At 39.1% G+C, this 19227-nt stretch overlaps 4 protein-coding genes across 13 annotated transcripts; all 4 read right to left on the reverse strand.

Moving 5' to 3' along the window:
• Positions 1 to 204: 204 nt before the first annotated feature.
• On the reverse strand, positions 205 to 4450 carry LOC310875511 (uncharacterized protein). Of its 2 annotated transcripts, none has more exons than XM_083788779.1 (7): positions 4316 to 4450; positions 3467 to 3618; positions 3257 to 3367; positions 2029 to 2082; positions 1728 to 1916; positions 1500 to 1622; positions 205 to 631 (listed from the first exon to the last, which is right to left on the reverse strand). In XM_083788779.1, the coding sequence occupies exons 1-7, from the start codon at positions 4344 to 4346 to the stop codon at positions 593 to 595; spliced, it is 699 nt and encodes a 232-aa protein (XP_083644905.1). In that variant the 5' UTR covers positions 4347 to 4450; the 3' UTR covers positions 205 to 592. The 2 variants fall into 2 exon arrangements, with proteins under 2 accessions (XP_083644905.1, XP_083644906.1); XM_083788780.1 differs by lacking the exon at positions 4316 to 4450 and adding an exon at positions 3870 to 3993.
• LOC310875510 (uncharacterized protein) lies at positions 4397 to 11065 on the reverse strand. 6 transcript variants are annotated; one of them, XM_083788776.1, is made up of 13 exons: positions 10966 to 11065; positions 10542 to 10690; positions 10322 to 10432; positions 9230 to 9283; positions 8867 to 9094; positions 8585 to 8707; positions 7405 to 7880; positions 6979 to 7127; positions 6759 to 6869; positions 5566 to 5619; positions 5199 to 5426; positions 4917 to 5039; positions 4397 to 4533 (listed from the first exon to the last, which is right to left on the reverse strand). In XM_083788776.1, exons 7-13 carry the CDS (start codon positions 7409 to 7411, stop codon positions 4492 to 4494), a joined length of 714 nt encoding a protein of 237 aa, XP_083644902.1. In that variant the 5' UTR covers positions 7412 to 7880; positions 8585 to 8707; positions 8867 to 9094; positions 9230 to 9283; positions 10322 to 10432; positions 10542 to 10690; positions 10966 to 11065; the 3' UTR covers positions 4397 to 4491. The 6 variants fall into 6 exon arrangements, with proteins under 6 accessions (XP_083644902.1, XP_083644899.1, XP_083644900.1 ...); XM_083788773.1 differs by having other exon boundaries at positions 4917 to 5052; XM_083788774.1 differs by having other exon boundaries at positions 4917 to 5052; positions 10529 to 10690.
• A 264-nt stretch (positions 11066 to 11329) lies between these two features.
• On the reverse strand, positions 11330 to 14782 carry LOC310875432 (uncharacterized protein). 3 transcript variants are annotated; one of them, XR_014570651.1, is made up of 7 exons: positions 14632 to 14782; positions 14193 to 14354; positions 13982 to 14092; positions 12814 to 12867; positions 12451 to 12678; positions 12169 to 12291; positions 11330 to 11463 (listed from the first exon to the last, which is right to left on the reverse strand). XR_014570651.1 is itself a non-coding variant. In XM_083788662.1 (7 exons), exons 1-7 carry the CDS (start codon positions 14636 to 14638, stop codon positions 11422 to 11424), a joined length of 714 nt encoding a protein of 237 aa, XP_083644788.1. In that variant the 5' UTR covers positions 14639 to 14775; the 3' UTR covers positions 11330 to 11421. The 3 variants fall into 3 exon arrangements, 2 of the variants coding, with proteins under 2 accessions (XP_083644788.1, XP_083644789.1); XM_083788662.1 differs by having other exon boundaries at positions 14206 to 14354; positions 14632 to 14775; XM_083788663.1 differs by lacking the exons at positions 12169 to 12291; positions 12451 to 12678 and having other exon boundaries at positions 11377 to 11463; positions 14206 to 14354; positions 14632 to 14777.
• A 116-nt stretch (positions 14783 to 14898) lies between these two features.
• On the reverse strand, positions 14899 to 18368 carry LOC310875431 (uncharacterized protein). Of its 2 annotated transcripts, XM_083788660.1 has the most exons (7): positions 18270 to 18368; positions 17863 to 18011; positions 17643 to 17753; positions 16464 to 16517; positions 16101 to 16328; positions 15819 to 15941; positions 14899 to 15111 (listed from the first exon to the last, which is right to left on the reverse strand). In XM_083788660.1, the coding sequence occupies exons 1-7, from the start codon at positions 18274 to 18276 to the stop codon at positions 15070 to 15072; spliced, it is 714 nt and encodes a 237-aa protein (XP_083644786.1). In that variant the 5' UTR covers positions 18277 to 18368; the 3' UTR covers positions 14899 to 15069. The 2 variants fall into 2 exon arrangements, with proteins under 2 accessions (XP_083644786.1, XP_083644787.1); XM_083788661.1 differs by lacking the exons at positions 15819 to 15941; positions 16101 to 16328 and having other exon boundaries at positions 14906 to 15111.
• Positions 18369 to 19227: the final 859 nt, after the last annotated feature.

Here is a 19227-nt window from a genome sequence, read left to right on the forward strand (position 1 = left end):
AAGGATTAATCACAAACAAATCTGTTGGATTTTTGGGCTAACTTACAGCATGGTGGTGATTTATATACAGACCACAGATGATCAATAGTAGCCTGGTAAACCCCTCCCCCTTGTACTAATTTCATATTCTGAAAATTGGGTTTACCAGGCCTAGATAGAATAGGCCTAGATAAAAAACAATAAAAGCCAAACTCTTCAAGAAGGTTGAATTTTATTTAATATTTATTGTCATGTTAAAGTAGTATTTGTAGAGCATGTGCAATACACTTCCAATGTTTTGGTCTTTTCAGAATCCAGAACCACATTTCACCATATTAATGATGAATAGTCAAATGTTAATGGCTAATAATATAGGTCTATATATGCAAAAGCAGTGTGGACTGACACGGAAACAGCTGGAAAAGCAGGCCCAGCCAGGATAGAGGACTCTGGCAAACTGTAGTCAACGGCCTATGCTCCATGAAAAGGAGCCATAGGCATAAGTAAGTAAGTAAGTAAGTATATATGCAAACACTTGTTCCGTTGTGATAAATATCACTGTGCTGCCATGGCTAGAGGGTCTCTGGTAGTTGACCCCATGCAGAGTCTAGTCTCATTGCTGAGCAGGAGATGCTTGTACTGTGATCACAGGCTGTGGAAGGGAAACATCAAAAGGTTTGACATTTATTCATCGCTGAGTAAAGTGAGTAAAGTAAACCAGGTAGAGCAGGTAAGTAAGTACAGCTTGTTTAACTGCTGTACTGTAAATCAATGGTTTTCAACCCTTTTCATTTTAAGGTCCATTATTTATTCGGCATTTGAGCCATGGACCACCATTTGATGAGATTTAGCCCGACGGACCCAAAACGTTGAATGTTTCCTTGGATAAGATTTTGAAGAGATAACAGGCAAACGTTGATCAAAAATAAAAAAAAGATCTACATTCTCTAATTGTGTACACTTAATTGTAAATTAAGTAATGCAGATGTTTAACAATAAGTTAACTCTTGAGAGCGTAGGTTACCAACTCTCCATCACTTATCTGGGGACCACCTGGAAACCCCTCAAGGACCACTGGAGGTCCCCAGACCACTGGTTGAAAACCACTGCTGTCAATCCATCACACATGTAGTTGTAGTTAGTGGTACCTTTCACCACATTGATCAAATGGGTGCTGATTTTTAAAATATATTTTCATTTGTATTATTTACTCATCATGTGCTCATTCTAGATTAAACCCATTTTGGGCGGGAACCCCTTTTGGTGTTAGCATTATGTTGTAATTTAGCTATTGAAAAAATAGCAGATCTACAAGCTCATAGCACGCCACCGAGTGGCGTGCTACGAGCTTGTAGGTCTGCTATTTTTTTAAACTGTCAGGATTTAAGACATTTTTAGAATCTGATCTCAGGTCAAAATGCATTAAAGAACCACCATTCTTCCAGTGAGTTAGAATCTGAGGTCAGAATGGGTCAAGATTCCTTATGAATTGATAAATATGAATGTTTTAGCGCCTTTACCATTTTGGGAGCTGGTGAGCAGCAGTTGACCACCTTGCAGCAATAGGAAGCGAGTGTGCCGGAGATGGCCACCAAAGCAGCCTGGATGAGAATGAACCCAGCATTGAGGTGACTGGAGCCGTCCTGTTGGGAGCAAAAACACTGTTGTGTGCTGTACAGTAGGCTACTGTTGACCATCCTATCCAGCTATGAGATCAAGTCCAATAATACTGTGGCAAATGCCCTCACCAGGAATTGACGGCAGGTGGTGTAATCTTGACTTTGTGTGAACTGTTTCCATAAAGTCTCATTCCAGTCATAAAAGTTCCAGCAGACTGTGTTTCCTGGTTGGTGGTCGACCATAGTAGCCGCACTGAAGAATGCATTTATTATGGATGCAAGACAGGCCAACACCTGCATGCCCAGGCATGCCCTGAGCTGACGGAAATGAGGACATTTTTTTTTATTGAATTTGATTGTTTATCGTTTGTTGTGTTTTTGTCATCCATATCATGCCAGGCATTTATGTTGTAGGTCGTCTGGGACTTACAGTAGGGAGGTGGAGGTTCTGTGCTGCTATGGCGAGGCACCCAGCTATTATCACCTGTAAAAAGCACAGTTATCAACACTGTCAACAACATTTGCACGTTTCAACAGTGTAATTAATGCCAGGTCAGTTTCACTTTAACCACTTGTAAGCCCTAAAAGTTGTAGCCAAACTTCTATTGTCACAGAGGCGATTCGTTGACACATTGTGAGTCTGTAGATCTGTCGCTTTTGCTATTTTAAAAATGTATTAGCATCTTGTTTGTTTTTTTGGGTTTTAACCTACAGAATACCCACATTATGGACATCAGATTGAATGTGGTTAAACCTACTAAAGTCTGTTCATTTTCTTTGAATAAAGAGTAAAGACATTCAAAGGGGGGTGGAGGATGGTGTACCTAGAGGAGCACTGCACAACCTACATTGTAGGACAACAAAGTTGGTAATGGACATTGTTATTGCACACATCATACTGTAATGTGCGTATGGATGCACTACAGTATACAGATTACTATACTGTAAATGCCCATGGTATTTATCCGGCAATTCTTTGAACCACTACAGTGGGCAGAAACAAGAGTGGATACGGAAACGGTGTGTGCATATCGGCCTACTCACTGTATGTGCGTGTGCAAACTACCTGACATAATAGAGCGCTCTATAGCAGATCAGGCTGGTTAACTAACTACAAGAAAGATGGTGGTGCATCTAGTGTCCAGTTTGGTATGGTGTCAGCTTCAAATAACGGTAGCCTAGTAGGTGTCCTAACAGACACCACCGGGGCATAAATGTCTAAATGGAAGAGTATGGAGACCTCCTCCAACCACTGCTGACGTACTAGTTAATAGTTATATTGTATTTATATACGCTATCATACAGATGCAGCTTTGGCTCAGGAAGTAGAGCGACAGCCAGTGTCGAAGTGTCCTTGAGCAAGACACTGAAACCCTAATTGCTCCCGATGAGCAGGTTGGTGGCTGCCGGGTGTGTAAATGGGTGAATGTAAAGTACATTGTAAAGTGCTTTCCATGCAATGCAATCCATTTACAGATAGGTCAAAATACGTTATCATCAGTAGTAATACTTGTAGTATACAAGGTACAATCCTCACATGAGTTTACAACTGGCATTTGATTCCATTTGTTCACTTACATTACATTAATACTTACATTACCTTACATTAATACTCAGGACTTTACAGTGTATTATTAGTACTATTATTATGCACTTACCGGCAGGTTTAGAATGCCGTAGAATACACACACTTCATCACTAGAAATGTGATTGGCAAAAGACAGCCCAACCCAGTTGATTTGATAAAAACACAGCCCAATCTGAGTGATCTAGCAAAAGACATACAAAAACAATTACATTTGTTTGAGATTTCAAAACTTCCATGGGTCATTGTAAACACATTAGGTAGATAGTAGGTATATAGGTACCCCTAAAGCTTTGGGTTCTGCCTCCAGGAACTTCTGTTTGCGGTTGGGGTCCTTCTGGAAGGTGACAGCGATGATGGGATCCTGTTGTTGAGTTCCTTGTCCAGTACACTGGGATGGGCTGCTTTCTGTCCTTATTGCTGCCTCCTCATCGTCTACAAATTCAACATGTGCATTATAGTTTATAAGTTACACAGCGAAAGCCTATATGCTGGTTATTTAGAGGGCAGCCTCGTCTATAAACATCACTTTGGTATATTTTGCATACAAAGTCTTCCGTTTCCATCTCTGCAGCTGGTATTAATTTATTCTGAAGAACACGAAGACGTCCGAGAAGCAAAATAAATAAGCCTAGAGTAGACAATCCCAGACAACTAATATGATGAAACAGGAATGTGTTTCTTACCTGCCATGTTTTCAAGATCCAGACTGTTTATTACAAGTATATGATCGACCAACAAAGTTTACACCAACACACCCCAAACCTCTCTCACTCTCTGTTATGTTTGGAGTCAAATCCCACCCCCTTTCTGTCAGTGAAATTTGACTCAACACATTTCCTGTCTTCGTGGAAGGATTTGACCTACATACCATAAACAAAAGAGTCAAACTCATTTAGACATCTGAAATATATTGTATATTCTTCACTTGTTATAGTATTTTAGTACCTGTATGTGCTATATTTCCAAGTTTTTTTTTTCCAGAATCACATTTCACTATGAACAGTCAATGTTATTAGTGTGATAAAGTGGTGATATTTATACTTTCTTTGCTTCATGGTTAAATAATTAGGGCCTATATGAAAACAGTTTACAGTATAAGCTTCAAACACCAAAGCAACATAGAGCTTACATAAGGATTTACAATAATTGTTGGAAAGCATTGTTTCTGCATTGGTTGGCTATATAGATATATTTCTAAAACTGGGGCATCTTTGTCAGTCCAAGGTCCATGGAATGTTCCTCAATCTTCAGCCCCGTTGTGCTGCCATGGCTAGAAGGTCTCTGGTAGTTGCCCTCATGCAAGGTCTAGTTTTGCTGAGCAGGAGAGGCTTGTACTGTGATTACCGGCTGGGACAATGAAAAAGGTTTGTCATTTATTACCTCTTTGGTGGCAATACATGTACAGTTAGTGGTGCGGGCCGTGCCCAATAAAACGGAGACATGAGCTATCTAACATTGATCAAATGTACCATCATTTTTTTGTTTTGTTATATGAATATATATTATAAGTGTTTTTGCCTTTATTGATGTGGAAAATGGAGACAGACAGGAAATTAGGGGAGAGAGATGGGGATTGACATATAACAACGGTCCTCAGGAATGGGACTCAAACCAGCTTCGCACCGCCATGCCGCATTAGGAGCCTAGGTGACCGGACCGCTATGCCGGACCGCTATATGGATATATATTATTTTTTATCTTGAGTGCATGCATTAACTCTCTTTGTTTACCATTTTGGGGCCTGGCGAGCAGCAGTTGACCACCTTGCAGCAATAGGAAGCGAGCGTGCAGGAGATGGCCACCAAAGCAGCCTGGATGAGCATGAACCCGGCGTAGAGGTGACTGTAGCCATCCTGTCAAACAAACCTATGACTTGAATGGCCGTTCGATTGTCAACAGACATTGATGAGACAATAAGCAAATATGGTGAGATATCTTTTGAAAACCTCTCATCAAGTTGCAAGGAAGGGTATCTAAAAAATATGATAACTATAGTAAGTGGTGGACCTCACCCTAACTTGACGGCAGATGTTGAAATCTTGGCTTTGGGTTTGGGAACAGCCGACACCGACACACAGTTCCCAATCCAATGTAGTGTCGTTGTAATAAGCATCCTTGTAATAAGCATCAAAGTCCCAGCAGATTCTGAGTTGGCTAAAGATGTGAGCCCCGGAACTGATAAATGCATTTATTATGGATGCAAGACAGGCCAACACCTGCATGGCCAGACATGCCCTGAGCTGTTAGAAAATTGAGGGGAATTCTTTTTACTTGATTGTTTTACAAATGAATACAAATGAATTTGATTGTATACGTTTGTTTAGTTTTTGTCCTCCATATCATGCAAGGCATTTATGTTGGAGGACAAGTAGGACTTACAGTAGGGAGGTGGAGGTTCTGTGCTGCTATGGCGAGGCTCCCAGCTATTATCACCTGTAAAAAGCACAGTGAAAAAAGAAAATAAAAGAAATAAGAAGAAAATACATTGTCAATATCAGTTTCTCTATAGCCAGTTAAGCTCTATAAACTCTGTTGTACAACAAATAACTAAGCTAGCTGATCTACTATGGAGGTCACAGATTGGGCTACCGATCTACAAGCTCACAAAGCGTGGAATCGATTCGTGACATGTTGAGAGCTTGTAAATCTGCAATTTTTTGCATTTGTTTTTGAAGATTTTGACCATTTAGAAAAAAGAAGAAAATAAATATAGGCCTATATAATTCTTAATTTTTTTTGAAAGTTTACACTTATTTAAATTAAAATATGGACACCATGTTGAATGTGGTTAAACAAGCAAAATTCTGTTAATTTTTAATTTTTTAGTTTTACAATGGGATCAAATTCGCTGCATGTGTAGGTTGCTGTCAGTCTGGGTTGAGTGGATCAGTGGATATAGAAGCAGTGTGTGACTGGGGACCCCCTGGAACCCCCAAAGGACCCCACTTTGATAACCACTGTCCTAACCGACACCACCTAAATGTCTCAATGGAAGAGTTCTAGCGAGACCTTCTCCAACCAGATTGGTAAAATAACATTTCATTCATTAAAATAAGCCCTGTATTGTACTGTAGCTTTACGTCCAAAGCTGAAACACTTTGTACGTTTACATAAATATGACGTTAAACAAGAAAGTTGTAGCCTATATGAATGGTGCTTTTGTTTTACTTCAAGAAAGCCCCCTGCCAAGTGTGGAGAGTAATATTCACAAACATAAATAAATACATACAGCTGTCTTGTTTACCTCTTATGTCATATTTTGCTTGTATGCACTGCTGCTTTATATTTAGCGTATTTTGGTTTTGTTCCCTGTTCTTGTGTTTTCATCTTCTTAATTGTTGTTTGCTTGTTCTAGGCTGGTTTCATTTATGAGCAAAACAAACTTTGTCTGCTTTAGAGAATGTGCAAAAATAGGTAATTGTTATTATTATTAGTAGGCCAGCGGTAGTAGTAGTAGTTGTTTTACACAGTAAAATCCTCAGTGAGTTTTCAAATAGCATTTTGTTCTTTGTTCACTTAGTTAAATTAACACTTAAGACTTTACAGTGTATTATTATTATTAATGCACTTACCGGCAGGTTTAGGATGGCGAAAAATACACAGTATTCACCACCAGATATGTGATTGGCAAAAGCCAACCCACACCAGGTGCTTTGATAAACACACAGCCCAATCTGAGTGATCTTGCAAAAGAAGACATTAGATTAGAAGACAATGACTACAGGTGGACATTTAAAAACTTCCATGGATGAACAGCTGGGCGGTAGGTAGATACTAACTAGGTATAGGTACCCCTAAAGCTTTGGGTTCTGCCTCCAGGAACTTCTGTTTGCGGTTGGGGTCCTTCTGGAAGGTGACAGCGACGATGGGATCATGTTGTTGAGTCCCTTGTCCTGTACACTGGGATGGGCTGCTTTCTGTCCCTATTGCTGCTTCGTCGTCTACAAATAATTCAACATATGCATTATAATTTGCAAAAGTTACACAGCAAAAGCCTATATGCTGGTAATTTACAGCACAGCCTCGTGTCTGAACATCACTTTGGTATATTTTGCATAGGTCAAAACGTACATCGCAATTCTTCCGTTTGGTTTTTACCTCTCTGCAGCTGGTTTTAATTTATTCTGAAGAACATAGGCGCCTGAGAAGCAAAATACATAAACCTTGAGTAGACAATCATAGACAAATAATATGATGAAACAGGAATGTGTTTCTTACCTGCCATGGTTTCAAAATCCAGACTGTTTATTACAAGATATCGAGCAACAAAGTTTACACCAACGCCCCAAAACTCTTTATCTCTCTGTTCTGTTTGGAGTCTAATCCCACCCCCTTTCTGTCAGTGAAATTTGACTCAACACATATCCTGTCCCATTATGAGGAGTCTCACACATGTGGAACGATTTGACCTTCATAACAAACACAATTCACTCATGAAGACATCTATTTAATATTTTATATTCTTCACATGTTAATGTAGTATTTAAATAGTAGTGTTTAAATAGTAATGTTTGTGATACATTTCCATTTGCACCATTATATATATATATATATATATTTGTCAGTCCAAGGTCCATGGAATGTTCCTCAATCTTCAGCCCCATTGTGCTGCCATGGCTAGAAGGTCTCTGGTAGTTGCCCTCATGCAAGGTCTAGTTTTGCTGAGCAGGAGAGGCTTGTACTGTGATTACCGGCTGGGACAATGAAAAAGGTTTGTCATTTATTACCTCTTTGGTGGCAATACATGTACAGTTAGTGGTGCGGGCCGTGCCCAATAAAACGGAGACATGAGCTATCTAACATTGATCAAATGTACCATCATTTTTTTGTTTTGTTATATGAATATATATTATAAGTGTTTTTGCCTTTATTGATGTGGAAAATGGAGACAGACAGGAAATTAGGGGAGAGAGATGGGGATTGACATATAGCAACGGTCCTCAGGGATGGGACTCAAACCAGCTTCGCACCGCCATGCCGCATTAGGAGCCTAGGTGACCGGACCGCTATGCCGGGCCGGGCCAAGTTGATTTTTAAAATATATTCTCTTTTGTCATGATAATGATTTACTCATGGTCATTCTAGAATCATGATTCATTGTAAAGCAATTCCCAATCCCACTCACTTGAAATAAATATACTGGATATAAATATTCTGTGACTACCGGTATTTAAAAGCTATGGAAGAACGAGAACAAATAAACAGACAGACAGACACACAAAGGAGTAAGGGACGGACATTGCTGTTTCTTGAAATGGTTGCACCACTTAAAAAAGAAAGAAAGAAAGCTGACAGACGATGGATTATTTATGTATTTACTCTGGCAGTGAATCTGATCTATATTAGTGGATATATATTATTTTTATCTTGAGTGCATGCATTAACTCTCTTTGTTTACCATTTTGGGGCCTGGCGAGCAGCAGTTGACCACCTTGCAGCAATAGGAAGCGAGCGTGCAGGAGATGGCCACCAAAGCAGCCTGGATGAGCATGAACCCGGCGTAGAGGTGACTGTAGCCATCCTGTCAAACAAACCTATGATTTGAATGGCCGTTCGATTGTCAACAGACATTGATGAGACAATAAGCAAATATGGTGAGATATCTTTTGAAAACCTCTCATCAAGTTGCAAGGAAGGGTATCTAAAAAATATGATAACTATAGTAAGTGGTGGACCTCACCCTAAGTTGAAGGCAGATGTTGAAATCTTGGCTTTGGGTTTGGGAACAGCCGTCACCGACACACTCAAGCCAATCCCAATCCAATGTAGTGTCGTTGTAATAAGCATCCTTGTAATAATCCTTGCAGATTCTGAGTGGGCTAAAGACCATTATAACCCCGGAACTGATAAATGCATTTATTATGGATGCAAGACAGGCCAACACCTGCATGGCCAGACATGCCCTGAGCTGTTAGAAAATTGAGGGGACATTTTCTTACTTGATTGTTTTACAAATGTAATTGAATTTGATTGTATACGTTTGTTTAGTTTTTGTCCTCCATATCATGCAAGGCATTTATGTTGGAGGACAAGTAGGACTTACAGTAGGGAGGTGGAGGTTCTGTGCTGCTATGGCGAGGCTCCCAGCTATTATCACCTGTAAAAAGCACAGTGAAAAAAGAAAAGAAAAGAAATAAGAAGAAAATACATTGTCAATATCAGTTTCTCTATAGCCACTAAACTCTGTTGTACAACAAATAACTAAGCTAGCTGATCTACTATGGAGGTCACAGATTGGGCTAGAAGATTTTGACCATTTAGAAAAAAGAAGAAAATAAATATAGGCCTATATAATTCTTACATTTTTTTGAAAGTTTACACTTATTTAAATTAAAATATGGACACCATGTTGAATGTGGTTAAACAAGCAAAATTCTGTTAATTTTTTAGTTTTACAATGGGATCAATTCGCTGCATGTGTAGGTTGCTGTCAGTCTGGGTTGAGTGGATCAGTGGATATAGAAGCAGTGTGTGACTGGGGACCCCCTGGAACCCCCAAAGGACCCCACTTTGATAACCACTGTCCTAACCGACACCACCTAAATGTCTCAATGGAAGAGTTCTAGCGAGACCTTCTCCAACCAGATTGGTAAAATAACATTTCATTCATTAAAATAAGCCCTGTATTGTACTGTAGCTTTACGTCCAAAGCTGAAACTCTTTGTACGTTTACATAAATATGACGTTAAACAAGAAAGTTGTAGCCTATATGAATGGTGCTTTTGTTTTACTTCAAGAAAGCCCCCTGCCAAGTGTGGAGAGTAATATTCACAAACATAAATAAATACATACAGCTGTCTTGTTTACCTCTTATGTCATATTTTGCTTGTATGCACTGCTGCTTTATATTTAGCGTATTTTGTTTTTGTTCCCTGTTCTTGTGTTTTCATCTTCTTAATTGTTGTTTGCTTGTTCTAGGCTGGTTTCATTTATGAGCAAAACAAACTTTGTCTGCTTTAGAGAATGTGCAAAAATAGGTAATTGTTATTATTATTAGTAGGCCAGCGGTAGTAGTAGTTGTTTTACACAGTAAAATCCTCAGTGAGTTTTCAAATAGCATTTTGTTCTTTGTTCACTTAGTTAAATTAACACTTAAGACTTTACAGTGTATTATTATTATTATTAATGCACTTACCGGCAGGTTTAGGATGGCGAAAAATACACAGTATTCACCACCAGATATGTGATTGGCAAAAGCCAACCCACACCAGGTGCTTTGATAAACACACAGCCCAATCTGAGTGATCTTGCAAAAGAAGACATTAGATTAGAAGACAATGACTACAGGTGGACATTTAAAAACTTCCATGGATGAACAGCTGGGCGGTAGGTAGATACTAACTAGGTATAGGTACCCCTAAAGCTTTGGGTTCTGCCTCCAGGAACTTCTGTTTGCGGTTGGGGTCCTTCTGGAAGGTGACAGCGACGATGGGATCATGTTGTTGAGTCCCTTGTCCTGTACACTGGGATGGGCTGCTTTCTGTCCCTATTGCTGCTTCGTCGTCTACAAATAATTCAACATATGCATTATAATTTATAAGTTACACAGCAAAAGCCTATATGCTGGTAATTTACAGCACAGCCTCGTGTCTGAACATCACTTTGGTATATTTTGCATACGTCAAAACGTACATCGCAATTCTTCCGTTTGGTTTTTACCTCTCTGCAGCTGGTTTTAATTTATTCTGAAGAACATAGGCGCCTGAGAAGCAAAATACATAAACCTTGAGTAGACAATCATAGACAAATAATATGATGAAACAGGAATGTGTTTCTTACCTGCCATGGTTTCAAAATCCAGACTGTTTATTACAAGATATCGAGCAACAAAGTTTACACCAACGCCCCAAAACTCTTTATCTCTCTGTTCTGTTTGGAGTCTAATCCCACCCCCTTTCTGTCAGTGAAATTTGACTCAACACATTTCCTGTCCCATTATGAGGAGTCTCACACATGTGGAACGATTTGACCTTCATAACAAACAAAATTCACTCATGAAGACATCTATTTAATATTTTATATTCTTCACATGTTAATGTAGTATTTAAATAGTAGTGTTTAAATAGTAATGTTTGTGATACATTTCCATTTGCACCATTATATATATATATATATATATATATATATATATATATATATATTTGTCAGTCCAAGGTCCATGGAATGTTCCTCAATCTTCAGCCCCATTGTGCTGCCATGGCTAGAAGGTCTCTGGTAGTTGCCCTCATGCAAGGTCTAGTTTTGCTGAGCAGGAGAGGCTTGTACTGTGATTACCGGCTGGGACAATGAAAAAGGTTTGTCATTAATTACCTCTTTGGTGGCAATACATGTACAGTTAGTGGTGCGGGCCGTGCCCAATAAAACGGAGACATGAGCTATCTAACATTGATCAAATGTACCATAATTTTTTTGTTTTGTTATATGAATATATATTATAAGTGTTTTTGCCTTTATTGATGTGGAAAATGGAGACAGACAGGAAATTAGGGGAGAGAGATGGGGATTGACATATAGCAACGGTCCTCAGGAATGGGACTCAAACCAGCTTCGCACCGCCATGCCGCATTAGGAGCCTAGGGTGACCGGACCGCTATGCCGGGCCGGGCCAAGTTGATTTTTAAAATATATTCTCTTTTGTCATGATAATGATTTACTCATGGTCATTCTAGAATTATGATTCATTGTAAAGCAATTCCCAATCCCACTCACTTGAAATAAATATACTGGATATAAATATTCTGTGACTACCGGTATTTAAAAGCTATGGAAAAACGAGAACAAATAAACAGACAGACAGACACACAAAGGAGTAAGGGACGGACATTGCTGTTTCTTGAAATGGTTGCAGCACTTAAAAAAGAAAGAAAGAAAGCTGACAGACGATGGATTATTTATGTATTTACTCTGGCAGTGAATCTGATCTATATTAGTGGATATATATTATTTTTATCTTGAGTGCATGCATTAACTCTCTTTGTTTACCATTTTGGCGCCTGGCGAGCAGCAGTTGACCACCTTGCAGCAATAGGAAGCGAGCGTGCAGGAGATGGCCACCAAAGCAGCCTGGATGAGCATGAACCCGGCGTAGAGGTGACTGTAGCCATCCTGTCAAACAAACCTATGACTTGAATGGCCGTTCGATTGTCAACAGACATTGATGAGACAATAAGCAAATATGGTGAGATATCTTTTGAAAACCTCTCATCAAGTTGCAAGGAAGGGTATCTAAAAAATATGATAACTATCGTAAGTGGTGGACCTCACCCTAACTTGAAGGCAGATGTTGAAATCTTGGCTTTGGGTTTGGGAACAGCCATCACCGACACACTCAAGCCAATCCCAATCCAATGTAGTGTCGTTGTAATAAGCATCCTTGTAATAATCCTTGCAGATTCTGAGTGGGCTAAAGACCATTATAACCCCGGAACTGATAAATGCATTTATTATGGATGCAAGACAGGCCAACACCTGCATGGCCAGACATGCCCTGAGCTGTTAGAAAATTGAGGGGACATTTTTTTACTTGATTGTTTTACAAATGTAATTGAATTTGATTGTATACGTTTGTTTAGTTTTTGTCCTCCATATCATGCAAGGCATTTATGTTGGAGGACAAGTAGGACTTACAGTAGGGAGGTGGAGGTTCTGTGCTGCTATGGCGAGGCTCCCAGCTATTATCACCTGTAAATAGCACAGTGAAAAAAGAAAAGAAAGAAAATACATTGTCAATATCAGTTTCTCTATAGCCAGTTAAGCTCTATAAACTCTGTTGTACAACAAATAACTAAGCTAGCTGATCTACTATGGAGGTCACAGATTGGGCTACCGATCTACAAGCTCACAAAGCGTGGAATCCATTCGTGACATGTTGAGAGCTTGTAAATCTGCAATTCTTTGCTTTGTTTTTGAAGATTTTGACCATTTAGAAAAAAGAAGAAAATAAATATAGGCCTATATAATTCTTACATTTTTTTGAAAGTTTACACTTATTTCAATTAAAATATAGACACCATGTTGAATGTGGTTAAACAAGCAAAATTCTGTTAATTTTTTAGTTTTACAATGGGATCAATTCGCTGCATGTGTAGGTTGCTGTCAGTCTGGGTTGAGTGGATATAGAAGCAGTGTGTGACTGGGGACCCCCTGGAACCCCCAAAGGACCCCACTTTGATAACCACTGTCCTAACCGACACCACCTAAATGTCTTAATGGAAGAGTTCTAGCGAGACCTTCTCCAACCAGATTGGTAAAATAACATTTCATTCATTAAAATAAGCCCTGTATTGTACTGTAGCTTTACGTCCAAAGCTGAAACACTTTGTACGTTTACATAAATATGACGTTAAACAAGAAAGTTGTAGCCTATATGAATGGTGCTTTTGTTTTACTTCAAGAAAGCCCCCTGCCAAGTGTGGAGAGTAATATTCACAAACATAAATAAATACATACAGCTGTCTTGTTTACCTCTTATGTCATATTTTGCTTGTATGCACTGCTGCTTTATATTTAGCGTATTTTGGTTTTGTTCCCTGTTCTTGTGTTTTCATCTTCTTAATTGTTGTTTGCTTGTTCTAGGCTGGTTTCATTTATGAGCAAAACAAACTTTGTCTGCTTTAGAGAATGTGCAAAAATAGGTAATTGTTATTATTATTAGTAGGCCAGCGGTAGTAGTAGTAGTTGTTTTACACAGTAAAATCCTCAGTGAGTTTTCAAATAGCATTTTGTTCTTTGTTCACTTAGTTAAATTAACACTTAAGACTTTACAGTGTATTATTATTATTATTAATGCACTTACCGGCAGGTTTAGGATGGCGAAAAATACACAGTATTCACCACCAGATATGTGATTGGCAAAAGCCAACCCACACCAGGTGCTTTGATAAACACACAGCCCAATCTGAGTGATCTTGCAAAAGAAGACATTAGATTAGAAGACAATGACTACAGGTGGACATTTCAAAACTTCCATGGATGAACAGCTGGGCGGTAGGTAGGTAGATACTAACTAGGTATAGGTACCCCTAAAGCTTTGGGTTCTGCCTCCAGGAACTTCTGTTTGCGGTTGGGGTCCTTCTGGAAGGTGACAGCGATGATGGGATCATGTTGTTGAGTCCCTTGTCCAGTACACTGGGATGGGCTGCTTTCTGTCCCTATTGCTGCTTCGTCGTCTACAAATAATTCAACATATGCATTATAATTTGCGAAAGTTACACAGCAAAAGCCTATATGCTGGTAATTTACAGCACAGCCTCGTGTCTGAACATCACTTTGGTATATTTTGCATACGTCGAAACGTACATCGCAATTCTTCCGTTTGGTTTTTACCTCTCTGCAGCTGGTTTTAATTTATTCTGAAGAACATAGGCGCCTGAGAAGCAAAATACATAAACCTTGAGTAGACAATCATAGACAAATAATATGATGAAACAGGAATGTGTTTCTTACCTGCCATGGTTTCAAAATCCAGACTGTTTATTACAAGATATCGAGCAACAAAGTTTACACCAACGCCCCAAAACTCTTTATCTCTCTGTTCTGTTTGGAGTCAAATCCCACCCCCTTTCTGTCAGTGAAATTTGACTCAACACATTTCCTGTCCCATTATGAGGAGTCTCACACATGTGGAACGATTTGACCTTCATAACAAACAAAATTCACTCATGAAGACATCTATTTAATATTTTATATTCTTCACATGTTAATGTAGTATTTAAATAGTAGTGTTTAAATAGTAATGTTTGTGATACATTTCCATTTGCACCATTATATATATATATATATATATATATTCGTCAGTCCAAGGTCCATGGAATGTTCCTCAATCTTCAGCCCCATTGTGCTGCCATGGCTAGAAGGTGTCTGGTAGTTGCCCTCATGCAAGGTCTAGTTTTGCTGAGCAGGAGAGGCTTGTACTGTGATTACCGGCTGGGACAATGAAAAAGGTTTGTCATTTATTACCTCTTTGGTGGCAATACATGTACAGTTAGTGCCGTGCGGGCCGTGCCCAATAAAACGGAGACATGAGCTATCTAACATTGATCAAATGTACCATAATTTTTTTGTTTTGTTATATGAATATATATTATAAGTGTTTTTGCCTTTATTGATGTGGAAAATGGAGACAGACAGGAAATTAGGGGAGAGAGATGGGGATTGACATATAGCAACGGTCCTCAGGAATGGGACTCAAACCAGCTTCGCACCGCCATGCCGCATTAGGAGCCTAGGGTGACCGGACCGCTATGCCGGGCCGGGCCAAGTTGATTTTTAAAATATATTCTCTTTTGTCATGATAATGATTTACTCATGGTCATTCTAGAATTATGATTCATTGTAAAGCAATTCCCAATCCCACTCACTTGAAATAAATATACTGGATATAAATATTCTGTGACTACCGGTATTTAAAAGCTATGGAAAAACGAGAACAAATAAACAGACAGACAGACACACAAAGGAGTAAGGGACGGACATTGCTGTTTCTTGAAATGGTTGCACCACTTAAAAAAGAAAGAAAGAAAGCTGACAGACGATGGATTATTTATGTATTTACTCTGGCAGTGAATCTGATCTATATTAATGGATATATATTATTTTTATCTTGAGTGCATGCATTAACTCTCTTTGTTTACCATTTTGGAGCCTGGCGAGCAGCAGTTGACCACCTTGCAGCAATAGGAAGCGAGCGTGCAGGAGATGGCCACCAAAGCAGCCTGGATGAGCATGAACCCGGCGTAGAGGTGACTGTAGCCATCCTGTCAAACAAACCTATGATTTGAATGGCCGTTCGATTGTCAACAGACATTGATGAGACAATGAGCAAATATGGTGAGATATCTTTTGAAAACCTCTCATCAAGTTGCAAGGAAGGGTATCTAAAAAATATGATAACTATAGTAAGTGGTGGACCTCACCCTAACTTGAAGGCAGATGTTGAAATCTTGGCTTTGGGTTTGGGAACAGCCGTCACCGACACACAGTTCCCAATCCAATGTAGTGTCGTTGTAATAAGCAATGGCATCCTTGTAAGATTCCGTGCAGATTCTGAGTGGGCCAAAGACCATTATAACCCCGGAACTGATAAATGCATTTATTATGGATGCAAGACAGGCCAACACCTGCATGGCCAGACATGCCCTGAGCTGTTAGAAAATTGAGGGGACATTTTTTTACTTGATTGTTTTACAAATGTAATTGAATTTGATTGTATACGTTTGTTTAGTTTTTGTCCTCCATATCATGCAAGGCATTTATGTTGGAGGACAAGTAGGACTTACAGTAGGGAGGTGGAGGTTCTGTGCTGCTATGGCGAGGCTCCCAGCTATTATCACCTGTAAAAAGCACAGTGAAAAAAGAAAAGAAAAAAAATACATTGTCAATATCAGTTTCTCTATAGCCAGTTAAGCTCTATAAACTCTGTTGTACAACAAATAACTAAGCTAGCTGATCTACTATGGAGGTCACAGATTAGGCTACCGATCTACAAGCTCACAAAGCGTGGAATCCATTCGTGACATGTTGAGAGCTTGTAAATCTGCAATTCTTTGCATTTGTTTTTGAAGATTTTGACCATTTAGAAAAAAGAAGAAAATAAATATAGGCCTATATAATTCTTACATTTTTTTGAAAGTTTACACTTATTTAAATTAAAATATGGACACCATGTTGAATGTGGTTTAAACAAGCAAAATTCTGTTAATTTTTTAGTTTTACAATGGGATCAATTCGCTGCATGTGTAGGTTGCTGTCAGTCTGGGTTGAGTGGATCAGTGGATATAGAAGCAGTGTGTGACTGGGGACCCCCTGGAACCCCCAAAGGACCCCACTTTGATAACCGACACCACCTAAATGTCTCAATGGAAGAGTTCTAGCGAGACCTTCTCCAACCAGATTGGTAAAATAACATTTCATTCATTAAAATAAGCCCTGTATTGTACTGTAGCTTTACGTCCAAAGCTGAAACGAAACACTTTGTACGTTTACATAAATATGACGTTAAACAAGAAAGTTGTAGCCTATATGAATGGTGCTTTTGTTTTACTTCAAGAAAGCCCCCTGCCAAGTGTGGAGAGTAATATTCACAAACATAAATAAATACATACAGCTGTCTTGTTTACCTCTTTTGTCATATTTTGCTTGTATGCACTGCTGCTTTATATTTAGCGTATTTTGGTTTTGTTCCCTGTTCTTGTGTTTTCATCTTCTTAATTGTTGTTTGCTTGTTCTAGGCTGGTTTCAAATCATTTATGAGCAAAACTAACTTTGTCTGCTTTAGAGAATGTGCAAAAATAGGTAATTGTTATTATTATTAGTAGGCCAGCGGTAGTAGTAGTAGTTGTTTTACACAGTAAAATCCTCAGTGAGTTTTCAAATAGCATTTTGTTCTTTGTTCACTTAGTTAAATTAACACTTAAGACTTTACAGTGTATTATTATTATTATTATGAATGCACTTACCGGCAGGTTTAGGATGGCGAAAAATACACAGTATTCACCACCAGATATGTGATTGGCAAAAGCCAACCCACACCAGGTGCTTTGATAAACACACAGCCCAATCTGAGTGATCTTGCAAAAGAAGACATTAGATTAGAAGACAATGACTACAGGTGGACATTTCAAAACTTCCATGGATGAACAGCTGGGCAGTAGGTAGATACTAACTAGGTATAGGTACCCCTAAAGCTTTGGGTTCTGCCTCCAGGAACTTCTGTTTGCGGTTGGGGTCCTTCTGGAAGGTGACAGCGACGATGGGATCATGTTGTTGAGTCCCTTGTCCAGTACACTGGGATGGGCTGCTTTCTGTCCCTATTGCTGCTTCGTCGTCTACAAATAATTCAACATATGCATTATAATTTGCAAAAGTTACACAGCAAAAGCCTATATGCTGGTAATTTACAGCACAGCCTCGTGTCTGAACATCACTTTGGTATATTTTGCATACATCAAAACGTACATCGCAATTCTTCCGTTTGGTTTTTACCTCTCTGCAGCTGGTTTTAATTTATTCTGAAGAACATAGGCGCCTGAAGCAAAATACATAAACCTTGAGTAGACAATCATAGACAAATTTTTGTTTCTTACCTGCCATGGTTTCAAAATCCAGACTGTTTATTACAAGATATCGAGCAACAAAGTTTACACCAACGCCCCAAAACTCTTTATCTCTCTGTTCTGTTTGGAGTCAAATCCCACCCCCTTTCTGTCAGTGAAATTTGACTCAACACATTTCCTGTCCCATTATGAGGAGTCTCAGACATGTGGAACGATTTGACCTACATAACAAACAAAATTCACTCATGAAGACATCTATTTCATATTATTCACATGTTAATGTAGTATTTAAATATATATATATATATATATATATATATATGGCAAAGGTTTGTAATTTATTGACTCATTAGGCATGTGACATGTCATGAATGTGCCATCCATACCAACTGAGATTCGCTGATAAAAGCTTGAAGATCTTGTATGTACAGTAGTGGACACTGGTGGAAAATAGAAAGCATGTGCGTGCGCGTGTTTGCATGTGTGTGCATGTGCGTGCCAGTTGAGGTTGGGTGTGGGGCGTTATACTGGGATGAGAGAGAGAGAGCACTTGTGTGTGACAGTGATGCTGCCTGCAATGATGGCATGACACAAAAACGCTTCCTAAAATCAACGTTGATGTAAACAAGAGAAAAGTGAAAATTATATGTGCATGCATGGGAATCCAACTATGAGTTGGAGTAACTGTAACTCCTTTCATTACATAGGGAGTGAGCAAGAGCGCAAGAGAGAGAAAGATAGATTCTGTATGTGACTAGAGTTACCCTTAGATCGAGTGCCCTTTTTTTCCACTTGAGCGCCTGTCCCTCTAAATGTCTGTGCACGCCACTGACTGTAAGCATTGTGTCAAATGTGTGTATATAATGTATTCTGCATACTTGGATGCTAGCGGGTCGCAGGACACATTTCAGTGTGAACTGTGAACTGACAATAAAGTAAACAATTGATATAAATATTTTTGTAAATCTCTATGGGAAAAATAAATGGC

Source organism: Protomyctophum parallelum (genome assembly GCF_964188405.1).
Source record: "Protomyctophum parallelum genome assembly, chromosome: 18".
NCBI classification, from domain to species: domain Eukaryota; kingdom Metazoa; phylum Chordata; class Actinopteri; order Myctophiformes; family Myctophidae; genus Protomyctophum; species Protomyctophum parallelum.